This window comes from Fonsecaea pedrosoi, assembly GCF_000835455.1.
Source record: "Fonsecaea pedrosoi CBS 271.37 unplaced genomic scaffold supercont1.1, whole genome shotgun sequence".
Lineage (NCBI taxonomy): Eukaryota > Fungi > Ascomycota > Eurotiomycetes > Chaetothyriales > Herpotrichiellaceae > Fonsecaea > Fonsecaea pedrosoi.
In genome coordinates, this window is record NW_013550615.1 from 1,947,325 (window position 1) to 1,962,427 (window position 15,103).

Sequence of the window (15,103 nt, forward strand, 5' to 3'; positions counted from 1 at the left end):
CTTGGCCTCCATCTACCAACCATATAGTCGAGACGTACACATCGCAGTCCCGACGATTCGTGGGGGAAGGTTACACCGGGACGGCGATTTCCACGCTCTTTTCGGTAGGTACACCCTTCTCCTTCAAGGCGCCGTTGGTCTCCTTGCCCACGACTGTGAAACCCTTCCAATCGTTGAGAGTGTCGCGACACTGGGACTCGTACATCTTGATGCCGCCCGGGTGGGTCAGGATCTGAATCTTCTTGCCGGGGATGTTGGACGCGTTCCACCAGCTGTTGGTGAGCGGGAAGAGCGTGTGCTCGTTCATGGCGTCGATCATGCCGTCCCACTCGTCCTCGGCGTCTCGGTTCGGCTCAATCGTCTTGGCGCCTTCCTTCTCCAGCTTCTCGATGGCGGCCAGGATGAAATCGCTCTGCGCTTCGATGATGGTTGGTCCGTTCGAGAGTGCGGTGGGAGCTGAGTGTGCAAAGTCAGCATATGGGGCGAGCAAGCCCCGTATAGATCGGGAAAGGAGAGAAGGAGAGCATTACCATGGGGAGTATAGACCATGAAAGCATTAGGGAAGCCGTTAAACGTCATGCCAAGGTATGTCCGGATACCATCCTTCCAGACGTCCTTGATATCGACGCCGTCTTTGTTCTTCAATCCCATTTGGGTCAACCTGGGTTCTTGAGTTAGCACTGATGCTTCTCCGCATGGACGAGGTAAACCAAGAACTCACGATCCAGAAAATGAGTCGAAACCCGTGGCAAGGACAACCACGTCGAAATCTAGCTGGGTGCCGTCCTCCATCAACATGCCGGTGGCATTGAATGTCTTGAGGGGGTTCTGGTTCATATTGACAATGTGGACGTTGGGGCGATCGAGCATCTCATAGTAGTCCTGCTCCAGAGGGCATCTCTTCGTACCAAAGTAGTAAGGCGCCTCGACGGGCACCATCAACTCCTGCTTCCTCGGGTCCTTGATCCTCTGCCTCATCTTCTTGGCCCAGAAATCATACACCTTTTGATTCGCCTCTTTGCTCAGGACGACGTCGCTATAGTTCCCCATGAGGAAGTTGAAACCTCCTCTCTGCCAAAGCATTTCGAAGTGTCGCTCGCGTTCTTCATCCGACACGTCAAGCACGCCGCGTGGTTCAGGTTTGCCGGGGAACCCGGCATTGGACTGGCGTCCCTCGCGGAATAGAGCCTCAAAATATGCCTTCCACGACCGTTGCTCCTCGACACTGAGAGGCCGTTGACCCATAGGTAAGCACAGACTGGGCCGACGCATGAAGACAGTGAGCTGGTCAGCTTCCTTAGCCAGCTCCTGTACGACTTGCACAGCAGTGGCCCCAGCGCCAATGACCGCCACTTTCTTCCCCTTCACACTCATGTCTTCAGGCCAGAAGCCCGTGTGGTGCAGGACTCCGTTGTACGTCGTCAGGCCAGGGAAATCCGGGATGTGCCTTCGGTGTAGAAGGCCGGTGCACAGAATCAAGTACTTGCTCTGCGCAATGTGTCCCTGTTCGGTCTTGACCGTCCACTTCTCATCGCTCTTGCTCCATCGAGCATCCACCACGTGGGCGTTGAACTGGACGTCCTTGCGCAAGTCAAGAACCTTATCAATGTGCGCGCAGTACGCCCGGATCTCTTTGTGACCAGGGAACTTCTCGGAGAATTCCCAGTCACGATATACTTCGGGGATGTTCAGCTGATAGTACGGCCACTCCGAGTCCACGCGGGCTCCGGGATACCGGTTCCAGTACCAGACGCCACCAAAGTCACCTCCAGATTCAAAGATCTTTGCGCTAAGCCCTGCCTTGCGGAGCCGATAGAGCATGGATATGCCACTGAACCCGGCCCCGACTATCAGGACATCGCTATGGACGATGGCGCCCATCGATGGGTTTGTATCAGTCATCTTGCTGGAGGGGAGGAAAGAAAAAAGTGTGGATGGAAACAAAGTCGAGGCAGGAATTGTGTGAGCGGAGGGGATGAGGAGACGATCTTATGGCAACACAGTAGGACGCCTTGTCACACCTATTTTAATCCCGCGTACGCCCGCGGTACATGTCGCAAAGTGGTCCTCAGTCCCCATCCCCATGTTCTCTGCCCCAAACTGCCGCGGTTCATGTGTGGGGGCTGCCGCCGCTCTTTGCGCTCACCCCGCTCGGTCGGTAGCGGGGCTTCCGTCATCGATAGTGATTGGGTGCTTGGCCAACTCAACCCCTGTCCAATGAGCAAAAGGAGCGCTTCAAAAGCAGCGCCATAGCATCGACGCTTTGGGCGCAACACATTTGCCTATAACGGTAAGGTGCAATATTGCCCCTTGGACTGCGCGTAACCACTCGTCACCAACCACCTACCGAGTACAGATGACAGCGTACCTCGTACCGCGTATCCATTTCCCTCCAGTGATATATGGTCCGCAGTCTCGGCGGGGTCTTTGTGCGACTCGAGTGACCGGATCTCTACCTCATTAGGGTCAAAGGAGTTAGGCATCCAAGGCTTACGCCTAGCTTGGGTCGACGCTCTGTCTCTACCTTTTTCGCATGTGTGCCCCGTGTGAAGGTGGACAATCCTCGTGTCATGCTTGCTTTGCGGAGAACTACACTGCCTTATCGCTACATATATACCTTCAAATCCTCACCATGTCCTCCCTTGCGATGCTCTCCTGGTCTGCGAAACTATTCTTCTACTGCGAGAGGTGGCCGACAGGATGATAATCGGACCAAAAAAATCGAGGAAGAAACCCTTCCCTACTACACGCCAGCGAACTTCTACCCAGCTTACATAGGCGAGATCCTTTCCAAGTATGAAGTTGTTGGCAAGCTGGGATTCGGGGCCAGCTCAACTGTGTGGCTTGCCCAGGACTTGGGGTCGGACCATGAGCCTTTTGCAAAAGCCTCTAGCTGATCTTCAATTCACAGGCAAGAGAAATATGTCGCCCTCAAGATCTTCGCACGCGACGTCAGTCCTAACCTTGCCCACGAGGTGAAGATATACGATTACCTAAGCACAATCGCATCTGAGCATCCAGGACGAAAGCATATTCGGACCTGCCTCGACAGCTTCGAGGTTGAAAATCCCGACGGCCAGCATCAGTGTCTGGTGCATCAACCACTTTGGGAAAGTCTTCGTGCGCTTCAGAACCAAGACAGTCGACGCAAGCTCACGGAAGAGCTTCTGAGACCGGTACTATGGTGCATTTTGCAAGCGATCGACTACCTGCACAGTGAATGTCATTTGGTACATACAGGTGAGAGAAACCCCCGGCCCGAACCAAGCACCCAGCTAAAACCATCTCTCAGATATCAAAGCGAATAACATCGTGCTGGGTCTTGGGGACGAATCAGTTCTGGAGGCTTTTGTCAAAGAGGAAGCTGCAAACCCTGGTCCGCGGAATATCTATGCGGACCGGACCATCTACCAATCTCGTGCGATCACGAGGCCCAAGACGATCGGACTTCCCATTCTAAGCGACTTTGGGCTGGCTCGGTTTCGGGGAAGCGATCGCGACGATATGGGACCTTTTCTACAACGAACATCTATTCGATGTCTACGATCCGGCCACAAACAAACTTTCAAACCGATACCACATTTCTGAGATGGTGGCAGTTCTTGGACCACCGCCTGTCTCTTTCCTGGAGAGGAGCGAGACAAGTTGGAAATATTTCGATCACTCCGGTAAGTCCTCCCTTCCGTCTGATCCTAGGAATGGGTGTGAGGCTGAACCGGATTCTTTCTATAGGTCGCCTCACGACCGGTGTGGACCTGAGCGACAAGCAATCGTTGGACACCCGGGAAGAGCGTCTTGACGGCGAGAATAAGCGGCTTTTCCTCGAGTTCGTCAAGTCAATGTTACGGTGGGATCCGAATGAACGGCTCACTGCGCGTGAACTCCTCGATGACCCTTGGCTGAATAACTACAACTTGTAAGCGACAGAGAGAAACAGGCATCCTCGCCACTCTACTTCCACCGTCAGGCCGAGAGGGTTAGGGTCAGGGTCAAGGTCAACCACAATCTGCAGATGTGAAGAAACCCCCAACCCGACAGTGAATGTGCAAAAAGTCGCTGGATATATTGGTGTGCGCTATCTGGGGCGTGATCAGTTAAGGATGGACAGATTCTCAGCGCTTAGAGACACAAGGTCGCGTGACTCCAAGCTCCTGCTCCAACTTCATGCCCTCATGCCCGTGTAACGGGAATACGCAGATTCACTTGTCTATCAAGTGTAACCGTACTGGAGGGTGGAGAGGACACTACTGTCCGACCAGGGACTCTCTGTCGTCGACGTACCACATCAATGACATGAGAAAAGCATGAAGCGAGGTATCAACAGAGTCATCCTTGCTATAAAAGCGGCGCGGGTATGGGAGAGAGTTCCACTCTGAAAGCTCAATTAATACTCGGTAATGCTGGTGCTGCCCACTTCGGTTGCTCTGGCCCCTTTTCTCCACTGACCATGGCGAAGTGGGCGCGGCGTGAGGGGATTGCATCCGTAACAGAGGCGAGTTTGATAATGTGGCAATGTGGTTACCCGAGGTCAAGGGACGTGTGGAAAGTCTACTTTTTCTTCTCCAGATGTAGAGAAGCGGATGCGGATGAAGATTCAGAGATTGGTCTTGTTCTGTTCCTGGTGCGTGAAGACACGCGAGCATTGCATGACATCTCGGTAGCGAGTCAACGTGGGGTGTACCTCCAAAGCGTTTTCTGCCACACCTGCTAAAAAAAAATACAAAGTACCTCTAGCCTGTTCGCGATGTGGGACGGGTTCTACTTACCAAAAGACCCCGCCAACTCGCGTGGGAACACTAACTCATAAGCTTACGGCTGTTTTTGTGGGGGGCGGGGATTGTCCGATCGACATGTGCTGATATAGCCAGATAGCAGCAAGTACCTCGTACAGTAGAGATACATATCACTCGCCTGACTCGATTTTCTTTCTACGTCAAATGTGCTTGAGAGCCGAAGGAGGCTTCGGCCATGACTTCGCCAATGGTACCTCGCCGCCAGTCCTTGAATTTCCTGGCGGGCAAGCGATGCTCGAACATGACGTCGATCTCTGCGGCGGTGCGTTCCTTCATTTCGGGCACGAAGCACCAGGTCAGGACCCAGGCGATGGCTGAGAATCCGGCGATGATGAACCCGGCCTTTGCTCGAAGGTTGCCCTGGTCGACGTTGTACACGTAGGGGAGGCTGATCCCGAAGACTCCTTGTGCGAGCGCGCCCGAAAACCATCCGAGGCCTTGGGTCTTTGCGCGGAGTCGAAGGGACGATGTCTCGGCGCTGACAACGAACGAGACTGGCCAGATGCCGACCCCGACGACCACGATGACCACCATCATGGTGACTGCGGTGTACCTGCGCAGAGGAAGATTAGCGGGTTCGTGCTCGTCAACCCAAGATGAGGAGAGAATTTCTCATACCATATCACGACGACACCATCAAAGCAGCCAGCAATCCCCATGCCCAGCCAGAGGATGGTGCTTCCAACCAGGGTCGTCATCCCGAGCACCCTCCGTCCGACTTTTGTGATCACCCACATGCTGACAATATTGGCGAGCAACCCCAGGCCAACGCCGAGCTGGAGGAACAAGAGAGCATTGTCTGCACTCATGCCGACGACCTGGATGAAATAGCTGGCGTCGGCGAGCAAGGACAGTCCAAAGAACTGAGGCAGCGTGTTTGCGAAGATGACAATCAGCGTGCGCCGTCTGTTTGTGCCCCGGAAGCATTCCGCGTATGTTGCCCGATCCTGCCTTTTGGCCTGTTCTTCCTCTTTTTGCAACAAGTATACCAGGTTGTCGATATTCTTTTGCGTGTCGGTCCTCGAACTGTCGAGCCGCCGCTGCGCTTGGACAGCCTTGTCGTATTTCCGCTTGCGAAGCAGGTAGGTGGGACTCTCTGGCAGCAGCAGAGCCAGGATTAAAGGGACAGCAGAAAACGGCCACTGCGCAATCATGGGCGTGGTGTAGGGTCGGTCGTCGGGATAGTTCAAGGATGTATAGACGACGACCGCGCCGATCAATTGTCCGAGCAGCGTGAAGACGGGGAAGAAGGCCATGACTGATCCCCTCAGCTTTGGCGGTAGGATTTCTGAAAGATACGTCTGCGTGGTACACAAGAGAGCTCCGACAGCCAACCCCTGAATGAGTTTGGCCGCGAGAAAGGTGCCCCGCCGCGAGTCCAACGCATCGGGGAAATGCGAGCAGTATATGATGGCCACTGCTCCGGCTGACAAGAAGCTTCCCAGAGCGAGTGTCGGACGTCGCCCAATACGATCCTGGAGCCAGCCAGCGATGATGCTTCCAATCATAATACCAATCGGGCTGACAGCGTTCCAGAGTCCCATCCACATCGACGGGATGATGTGGCGGTTATTCAATTCTCGGCCATAGTCTTCTCTAAGAACGATCCTATTAGGCTCTGAGTTTGATATCGTCGAGGCAAACTCACTGAAACGCTGGGATAGCCGAGACATTGCCCACTATCGAAGTGTCAAACCCATACAGCAAGATGCTGGATGTCAAACCCAAGGAATATCCCAGGACCTTGGGCCATTTCCTGATGGACTTCCACAGTGTTGGCTCATCGTCCAAGACCGACTGCTCGGTTGTCTGGAGCGAGAGGTCGAGACTCGGAGTCAAGATGGAAGGGTTCTTGTCAGCCATGGCACTTCTGTCTGTGGAGGCCATGTGGGCGAGCGGAGTGGTAGACAATGTTTTGGCACGAACATGTTTCCTTTAAATCCTACACCGAAGTCCGACCCCGCAGTGCGATGTGGTGGCAGTTCCACGCGCCAAACCCCAGCATGGAGGTCGAACCAAGAAGGATCCGGGGGGCGGCATATTGAAGCTTGTCTGACACCACCAGATCTTTGGTTGATCTTTTGCCAGACAGTTTCATGTCTCAATGACAGATCGGCGCAGGGTGGTGTTCAGAGAGTGACATGTCCAAAACAGGAAGTTCGTTTCGCTTCGCTACCAATCAATCACTTTTCAGCTCCCCCTTTCCGGGGTCATGTTCTTGCAATGCCAAGGATGCTAGAACTAGAATGCCAAGCTAAACTCTTGGCGTCCATGTGATTGACAGACTGACTGCGAGTGACACGAAGGAGCAGGTCGAGCCCAAGGGATTTCACCGACTAGCGCCTTGGTGCGACAGTGTCAAGATCACCAATAACCACTGCATTTGATTTCATCGGTGTCCGAGGGAGGGAGTTGATCCTGTCATTGACCCGTTTCCTACATTTGGCACAAGCCTGCCACTTTGAGGGCCTGACACGATGGCGTAAGACAGGAGACAAATACTGATGAGAGGTCAGGCCTGACTTGTCCTACTGGTGCTACCGAGAACTGACTTGTGCAACCACAGCATCTACCGGGACAACCCTCGCCACTCTCCCGACCAAAGGATTCAAGGGCTCTAATGCTTGTCTTCACCTTCGTCGTAATGTCCTGACGGATCGTCCTTCAATGAAGGGTCCAGAACCACCCGCGGATCGTCACTTTCCACCCAACCACAGAATGGCTGGCTCAGCTTGTAACCCATGAGTTGTTGAATATGAACAGGCATCTTGAGCACCACATCCTTTGGAATGGCCAAATACTCTGAGCACACATATTAGCTCGTATCACGGGTCTAGCCAGGGCAAAATCGATGCTATCGTCAAAAGGGAAGGGAACTCACGGTTTTCTTCCTGCCGCAACCAGCCCTTGGTCATGAAACAACTGGAATCCTCAACCCTTTGCCTTTTATGCGATTAGGGGCACACTCTCTCTTACCTGAATAGCAGTCGCTCTTGGTCTGTCGTCTTGTTGGCAGATCCACCATGATAACATGAACTCAACATCATGAAAGCATCCTGCGTTACACTATCAGTACTTCATTGCTGGTATGCTAAAGCGCACTCACTCCTGGTTCCAACTCTGCATGTACAGCAAGCTCATCCTGGGGAGGTCGGTCTTTGGACCAGAGATGACTGCCAGGGATGAATCTTGTCGCACCATTCTCCCGAGTCGCGGGTTTGCCAGCAACGAACCAGCCAATGCCGACATCACGGTCATAATTGTCGGGATATACAGCGACTTCTGCTTCATAGGTTTGATGACACCAACTGTCCCTGTGTAGAGGTTGATCCCAGGCCCCTGGTCCGATGGAGAAGCAAATTGAGTTGTTGAGTTGTGGATCTGACGTTGCGAAGATTTTCTTTTGTCCACTCCAATACCAGTTCTTGGTTGTCAAGAACTCCTTGCACACAGCCTGGTAAAGCGGATGGTTGATGATATGCTCGGCACAGATTGGACTCTTGCCAATCATACCTTCGACCCTCCGAGTTTGGATCGGAAAGAAGTCTCCCTCCCAAACGACATCCGCCTCGATGTGTGGCCGCAACTCTCTTTCCACCTGGGCGAGGATTCCCTTATCAACGGCTCCTTTGACCCTGCATCCACCACTGACTTTCAGGGCCTTGACTATGTCTGCTGGGTCGGCATCTGCTTCGAAGGTGAGCACGGGTGGAAGACTTTCTGCCTTGATAGGGAGAAAGGCACATTCCGCCTCTGTAGTTGTCACTGTTGTGGTCGCCATCCTTCAGTGTTACTTTCAATGTTTTCAAACCCATCCCCATGCCTTCGCATGCCGGTATATAACAGACTGGATTCTGCTACCGACATGCGTTCCCAAATGGGAAATTGTGGTTACCAGGGTCCTTATCTCAAAGGCTGGCTGGACTCGGTCATCTCCACAATCTCACTTGCCCAATTGGGCGTTATCGCTCGTGGCTGGTTATTCCACCCTTCAAGGTTTAGGGGCTTTTCGGGTTGGACCACTCATTGACTGAGCCTACTGTTAGGTTCTCTTGTCAACCTATCATGAGAGTCTAGACTTGACGACATTTATCTCTTCCGCCTAGAGAGGCAAGCGAGACTATCCTAAGCTTATCACGGCGACATGTACATTCATATGGACGAGCAGATACATATCAGGGGAGGAGATTCATTGCCCTGTAGACAACGACATCTCTTTCCATTCCTCCAGATCAAACAGTGTTACAAGGTGCCTCACCATGGAGACCACGTCCACCGCAGCGGCACCAAAAGATGTTCAGATCGACATTGATGACCTCGAGTTGCAGGCTCAGGGTTATACCCGGGCTATGCCTCGACGATTCTCCCTCCTCTCCCTCATATCGATGTCTTATGCCCTACTCGCAACCTGGAATGGATTCGGCAGTGCTTTCGGCACCGGCTTCATTGAGGCATCTTCGGCCGGTTCCATTTGGACCCTCACCGTCGCTGCGGCCATGACTGCAGTCACAGGAATTGGCATGGCCGAGCTGTCTAGCGCTTTTCCTGTGGCAGGCGCCCAATATTACTGGTCCTTTGTGGTTTCCACGCCCGAATGGGGCCCGTTTGCCTCATACATGTAAGTCGACAACCTCCCTGTGTTGGCTCTTGCTAAAGATGGTCAGTTCTGCGGGAATCAGCACCTTGGGATGGTGGTTGGGTCTTGCCAGCGTGACAAACTTCATTGCAGCAATGATTACTGGGATTGCTGTCCTCAACCATCCAGGCTATGTCATTGAAAGATGGCATATCTGGTTAGTTTTTGTGGTGGTGACGTGGTGCGCCGTCGCGATGAACGTCTTCGCGACAAAGTGGCTTCCCATGTGGAACAAGTTTATCTGTAAGGCTTCATCTTCCGAGCGCGGACTCATACACTGATATCCTTCGAACATCTAGTGTACTTCTCAGCGACTGCACTTTCAGTAACAATGATCACCATCTTGGCGTGTGCAGCACCAAATTTTCAGTCCGCCAAATTTGTCTTCAGTGACACGACCAATTCAACAGGTTGGCCGAACGACGGGCTAGCCTTCCTATTTGGGATAGTGAATGCTCTATATGGCTTCCTGGGAGTCGATTGCGGAGCGCATTTGTGAGTCTTTGTAACTCTGGGCATCCTGTGGACATCAGGGTTTGTTGGTTGTGATTGCTGACCAGCATCTGCAGATGTGAAGAAATCCCAAATCCGACGGTTAACGTGCCGAAAGTCATTGTGAGGAAGTTCCCCGGGCTGTAATGGATGCTAGCTGACTGCTTCAGATGTATCCGGTTGCAATGGGATTTATCACTGGTGGGCTTCTCGTCTTAAGTAATGGATCCTCATGCTGACCAGAGCCAGCCTTCCCATATGCGATCTCACTGTCATTTGTGATTACAGACTTTGACACTGTTATTTCGACCCCCACTGGCCTTCCTTTGATCGAAGTCTACTATCAAGCTACTGGTAGCAAAGCCGGCACCTCAGTCCTCATGGTGGCATTCGCGATTTGCTTTTTCGGCTGTGCTACTGCAAATGTCACCAGCGCAAGTCGACAAATGTGGTCAGCATCCAGAGACAACTGCTTCCCTCTGTCAAGGTACTGGAAACAGGTCCACCCCCGGTGGCAGATGCCATTAAATGCAGCATGCCTGCAAGGAACTCTGGTCTCGGTGAGTTATAAGCCAGCAAGCAGTTGCTCTCTTACTGACTATGGGTCCAGCTGTACGGCCTGATCTTTTTAGGTTCCTCGGCTGCATTTTCTTCCATGGTTGGGGCATGCATCGTCTTCATGACCACATCATACGTGATTCCTCAAGGGATTCTGGCCTGGCGTGGACGTGATAAGATTCTCCCACCAAGAGCACTGGATCTTGGAAAGTATGGTCTTCCACTTAATGTACTCGCTTGTGTCTGGGTGGTCTTCATCGACATCATCTACTGTATTCCTGTTTCCTACCCCGTTACACTCGAGAACATGAATTGGATCAGGTAAGAAGCGCCAACAAAACTCAGCCATGACACTGTTGACAAGACTCTAGCGTGGTGACGGTCGGCCTGGTTTCGTTTCTTCTAGTTGCCTGGTTTGTAAACCAGAGACACGTCTTCAAAGGGCCGAAGATCAACTTTGAACTTCTTCAGGCTGCTCGACATGATGAGCTGCTCGGCCACCGAACGATTGATGGGGTTGCCGTTGGTGACGATAACGCCGTCATTGAAGCACTTCGACGGCGCTCGCTAAATGAAACCAAGAAGGTATAGATGCCAACGGCGAGCCGCAGAGGAATGTTTGGGTCGATGATGGGAACTCTTTTTAGTAGAGAAAATAGTGCCAGGCTGGTATACGCAGGACTAGATATCTCAGACATAGACGGGGTTGTTAATAATATCTCGTTTCGAATAGGTCCATAATCTTTGCTTTGATATCTTTGAAATGTAGTTCGTCCGGGCAGTTTCTCGGCTGAACAGCGCCACGACGGCCATTGGAGACGCCGTCGCCATATTAAGTTTCCCCAATTGGATTCGATATCCACCATTTCTTTCCCTCTTCCTCCCCTTCTCTGCATAAAGTCGACCATTTGCACCTCTGCGTATTTATCACACTGATATCTACCGGATAAAAAGATCCTGAGTGCTATCGCCGCGAAATGTGTCACAATTGATGCTGCACACAGAAATTCCATCATGACTACCTCCTTATCTCCTTATCGCCAAACTTCGTCCACGTCCAAGATACGCCGAACAAACTCTCTGGGCTTTGCCAAATCTAATTGTCATACTTGCGAGTCAATCGGCTTGCACTGTGATAGACAGAGGCCGCGATGCACGACTTGCCAGCGATCTGGGCGGTTGTGTCAAGGGTATTCCATGCAGTTGACATGGCAGCACAACCACTCCACCACTGATAAGCCTCCAAAGGTGCGGGCAGCCCTGTCCCAAAGGAAGAGTGGCACAGCAACATCGTCTTTGGACGAAGGCGACTTGAATCACGAATCCCCCCATGATCACAAAGAGGTATCGTCGTCCAGCCAACCCCGGCAGTACATGTTCGTTGTTGGGCGACCGACCAAAAGGCGAAAGCGCGAACATGTCCGAGAGAGCGGAATGACACGAAAAGCGTCCTGTGACAGCGGCAGGAGCACACGTAGTGACGAGCTGGAACCTCTGCCGAATCTGACCGATACGGTCCCGATCCCGCCAGTGGACACAGACTATAGTGAGGTCCGAACAGAGGTCGAGCTATATCCCCCACAACTGCCTTCTCCTCCTGATGTTACATGGCTACATGGGCAATTGGATCCGGATATGATAACCGAAGTTGAGGCTGTGGGCACTCCTGACAGCGAGAATCTGGAACAGTGTCTGCAAATCCAGCATTTTCAGGATTCGGATACCGTCTGGAGCCCTGGTTCTTTGGAGAATGTCAGTGGAACTTCGTCCGAGGCTGGACACCAGTCAGCGTCTGAACACGCACTCCAGTCCAGCCTCTTGTACATCCCCCAGGTCTGCTTTCCGACACTTCACGACAAATTTTCTGGGCTTCTTGATATGTGTATGTTCAAAGGACTCTGCGTTTTTGCGGCGGTCGCTGACTCTGATCGTTCCAGATGATCAAGAATTCTGCAATTACCCCATCACTTGCGACTTTGATGTCAACCCTTACCGTTATAGGCCGGAAACCACAAAAGGTTCACAACATCTGCTGCACGCCGTCATGGCCATGTCCTGCCACTTTAGGCTGCGATCCCCTTCCCAAGTCGCGCCACCCACGGAGGCACTGAGTCACAAGAATGCGGCGATGGTGTTATATCAAGGGGCGCTGACAGGAGCTGTCGTCTCTGGCAATGCTTTGAGCCTGCTGGACACGGCACTCGCCCTATGGCAACTCGAGGTACGTGCTCAAAGCAGCAGGAGACAAATTTGTTGTATCCCTAATCTGATGACCATGGAAACAGGCCACCATCTCGTCACTCAATATCTGGAGATCTCACTTGGCCGACGCATATCACCTTCTTGAGCTCCACGGTGGAGTGAGAGGATGGTCGATGAGCAGGAAGGCGAATGTCCAGGTCTCGATGATTCTTTGGTGAGTCCAAGCACTCCTCCCTATTTCCACCCCACGGTGCTGACCGCGCTAGGTGGGATACTATGGTATCATTACTCGCAAGGACTGAATGCGTCCTCCCGTACGTCTATCTTGAGACAGTACTGAAAACAGAAGGCCGGCAGCCCTGGACATTCTACCAATTGAATGGCTGTCCACGCGAACTGTTCGTTCCGATGACGCAACTCGCCAATCTCTCCGGTCGTTCATGGAGCAACGCGATTTCTGTCGTGGTCACGGAGATTGAGCAGTCAGTTACCAAGTACATGTATCCTGGGCAAGGCGTACAGTGCGACTCGGACGACGAAGAAGCTATGCATGTCGAACGAGATCGCTATCATTGCTGCGAGGGGTTCCGGTACGCATTGTTGATCTACATCCTGAGGGTGTTCAAATGGCCGAGAGCGGACTACCCGGCAGGGCTGCTCGCACGAATGTCGTTTCTTTCACGGGTCTGCTTCGACCACATCGCGGCATGTCGACCTACCTCGATCATCCAGAAGCAGCTCCTGTTTGCTGTCTTTATAGCGGGATCGGAAGCGCGCGACCCGACCCATCGCGAGCTCGCGGAAGAGTACTGCAGGCGGTGGTTCAGAAAATTTGGTTATCAAATGTACATGACCGTGCTGGAGGTTATGGAGGCTGTCTGGGCCAAACGAGATGCGGGAGAAGAGGACTTTTGGTGGGGAGATGAACTTGATGCGCGGCGAGCGCAAGAAGGAGATTTTGTACAGTTTTGTTTCGGGTGATTTCTGGGATCCTGGACAATTATTCAAACCCCGGACATTTGGTCGCTCGCTTGTGGTCTCCTGCCTCTTCCAAGGGCTGGTCCTGTCAGACAACGACCACCTGGACTTTCAAACTTTGGAGACACGCCCTCCACACTATCGCCGACAACAACGACACCACCACCACCACCATGCCGAAAGAGACCTTTTCCAGCTCCTGAAATTTGACTCGAAACCGTAACCACGACAAGATTTCACGTTCTGGCTGAAGATCGTCGACACTACTCCTTCGTCGGACCTTTCTCGCCGCCGCAAGTCCTCGTCCCATATCCCGTCGCATAGTCCTTGACATGACATCCGGCCGCTTCGATTTCCTTCCTGGCGCGTTCATTCTCCGTCGTGATCTGAGCACACTTGACCGCCTTGTCCCAGCCGCGCGACATGCTCCTGCCTCGGATCGGTTGCACGCAAGCTTGCCGCATGGCTAAGTGGTCTGTGACTTCGGGGGTCTCTTGAGGTGGAGTCGTTGAATTCGGGGAAGATGATGAAGATGGCGCTGTAGCACTAGCCTCTGCGTCGTCGTCGCTGCTGCTGCTGCTGCTGCTGCTGCTCGTATGAGACATTTTCGTGTCGGCCTTATTGTTGTTGTTGTTGCTGTTGTGTCGGTATTTCGGAAGAAGGGCAAGTAGACGGGAGAATCTGGGTAAGTGCATCTTTGTTAGATTCACGGACAGAACGGGTATATTGGTGTTTTGTGGGAGAAAACTCTGGAGACTCAGTGAGAGATGAAAGATCGGACAGACCTTGCGCAGGCAGTTTTGAGGTTCAGGCTTCTTAAACGGGAGGGGACGCTCTCAAGGATGTCTCGTGTGAATTTCTGTTCGACTCGACGAAAGAAAGCACTTACTTGGAAGACGATCACAGCGCGCGGACAGGTGTGAAGAGAGAGGGACGCGGCCAGGAAATCGACGACGACGGACGGACGGTGAAGATATGTTACGAGACTCAAAGGTAAACAACAACAACAAAGAGATGAGGGACGCTAGCGCAGTGAATTTGAATTGAATTCAACAGTGTTTGTGTGTGTGTGTGAGATATCGATAAGTCCTGCCGTCTTTTTCTTCTTATCATCACGGGGTCGTCTGGCAGCGACATGACTGTACTTTACCCGTCATGCTGTTGACAACGGGAGGGCAGAATACTTCTTGGGTTACTATGTATTATATGTGTAGTGCCATAACGGATGATGGACAGATAGAACCAGCCCAGAAGTCCTTGTGAGCTGGCTCGAGGATTGTCATGATATACGATTTCTGTTGGAGCATGGAGGATAAACTCACCAAGTGGCTGTCCTGTTCTAAACTGTCGACGCAATGGCAAGGCAAGGCAAGGCTGTCGCTAAGAGCCTCGTCGGTATATTAAAACTACGGGGGGAAAGACTCCTGCTTTGAGTCTAGCTGAC

At 52.5% G+C, this 15,103-nt stretch overlaps 7 protein-coding genes across 7 annotated transcripts; 3 read left to right on the forward strand and 4 right to left on the reverse strand.

Moving 5' to 3' along the window:
• Nucleotides 1-70: 70 nt before the first annotated feature.
• Nucleotides 71-1,902, reverse strand: Z517_00703 (uncharacterized protein; the record flags this gene model as incomplete). Its single annotated transcript, XM_013433667.1, has 3 exons — nt 71-456; nt 531-661; nt 722-1,902. 3 exons carry the CDS (start codon nt 1,900-1,902, stop codon nt 71-73), a joined length of 1,698 nt encoding a protein of 565 aa, XP_013289121.1.
• Nucleotides 1,903-2,570: 668 nt separating this feature from the next.
• Z517_00704 (uncharacterized protein) lies at nt 2,571-3,920 on the forward strand (the record flags this gene model as incomplete). Its single annotated transcript, XM_013433668.1, has 5 exons — nt 2,571-2,860; nt 2,912-3,240; nt 3,293-3,538; nt 3,600-3,668; nt 3,733-3,920. The coding sequence occupies 5 exons, from the start codon at nt 2,571-2,573 to the stop codon at nt 3,918-3,920; spliced, it is 1,122 nt and encodes a 373-aa protein (XP_013289122.1).
• Nucleotides 3,921-4,928: 1,008 nt separating this feature from the next.
• On the reverse strand, nt 4,929-6,656 carry Z517_00705 (uncharacterized protein; the record flags this gene model as incomplete). The annotated part of the gene is made up of 3 exons (XM_013433669.1): nt 4,929-5,346; nt 5,412-6,389; nt 6,442-6,656. The coding sequence occupies 3 exons, from the start codon at nt 6,654-6,656 to the stop codon at nt 4,929-4,931; spliced, it is 1,611 nt and encodes a 536-aa protein (XP_013289123.1).
• Nucleotides 6,657-7,410: 754 nt separating this feature from the next.
• Z517_00706 (uncharacterized protein) lies at nt 7,411-8,574 on the reverse strand (the record flags this gene model as incomplete). Its single annotated transcript, XM_013433670.1, has 4 exons — nt 7,411-7,595; nt 7,675-7,715; nt 7,770-7,849; nt 7,900-8,574. 4 exons carry the CDS (start codon nt 8,572-8,574, stop codon nt 7,411-7,413), a joined length of 981 nt encoding a protein of 326 aa, XP_013289124.1.
• A 478-nt stretch (nt 8,575-9,052) lies between these two features.
• Nucleotides 9,053-11,070, forward strand: Z517_00707 (uncharacterized protein; the record flags this gene model as incomplete). The annotated part of the gene is made up of 8 exons (XM_013433671.1): nt 9,053-9,411; nt 9,458-9,672; nt 9,729-9,924; nt 9,999-10,044; nt 10,092-10,122; nt 10,171-10,481; nt 10,532-10,800; nt 10,851-11,070. 8 exons carry the CDS (start codon nt 9,053-9,055, stop codon nt 11,068-11,070), a joined length of 1,647 nt encoding a protein of 548 aa, XP_013289125.1.
• A 606-nt stretch (nt 11,071-11,676) lies between these two features.
• Z517_00708 (uncharacterized protein) lies at nt 11,677-13,662 on the forward strand (the record flags this gene model as incomplete). Its single annotated transcript, XM_013433672.1, has 4 exons — nt 11,677-12,361; nt 12,417-12,700; nt 12,765-12,895; nt 12,948-13,662. The coding sequence occupies 4 exons, from the start codon at nt 11,677-11,679 to the stop codon at nt 13,660-13,662; spliced, it is 1,815 nt and encodes a 604-aa protein (XP_013289126.1).
• A 260-nt stretch (nt 13,663-13,922) lies between these two features.
• On the reverse strand, nt 13,923-14,264 carry Z517_00709 (uncharacterized protein; the record flags this gene model as incomplete). Its single annotated transcript, XM_013433673.1, has 1 exon — nt 13,923-14,264. One exon carries the CDS (start codon nt 14,262-14,264, stop codon nt 13,923-13,925), a length of 342 nt encoding a protein of 113 aa, XP_013289127.1.
• Nucleotides 14,265-15,103: the final 839 nt, after the last annotated feature.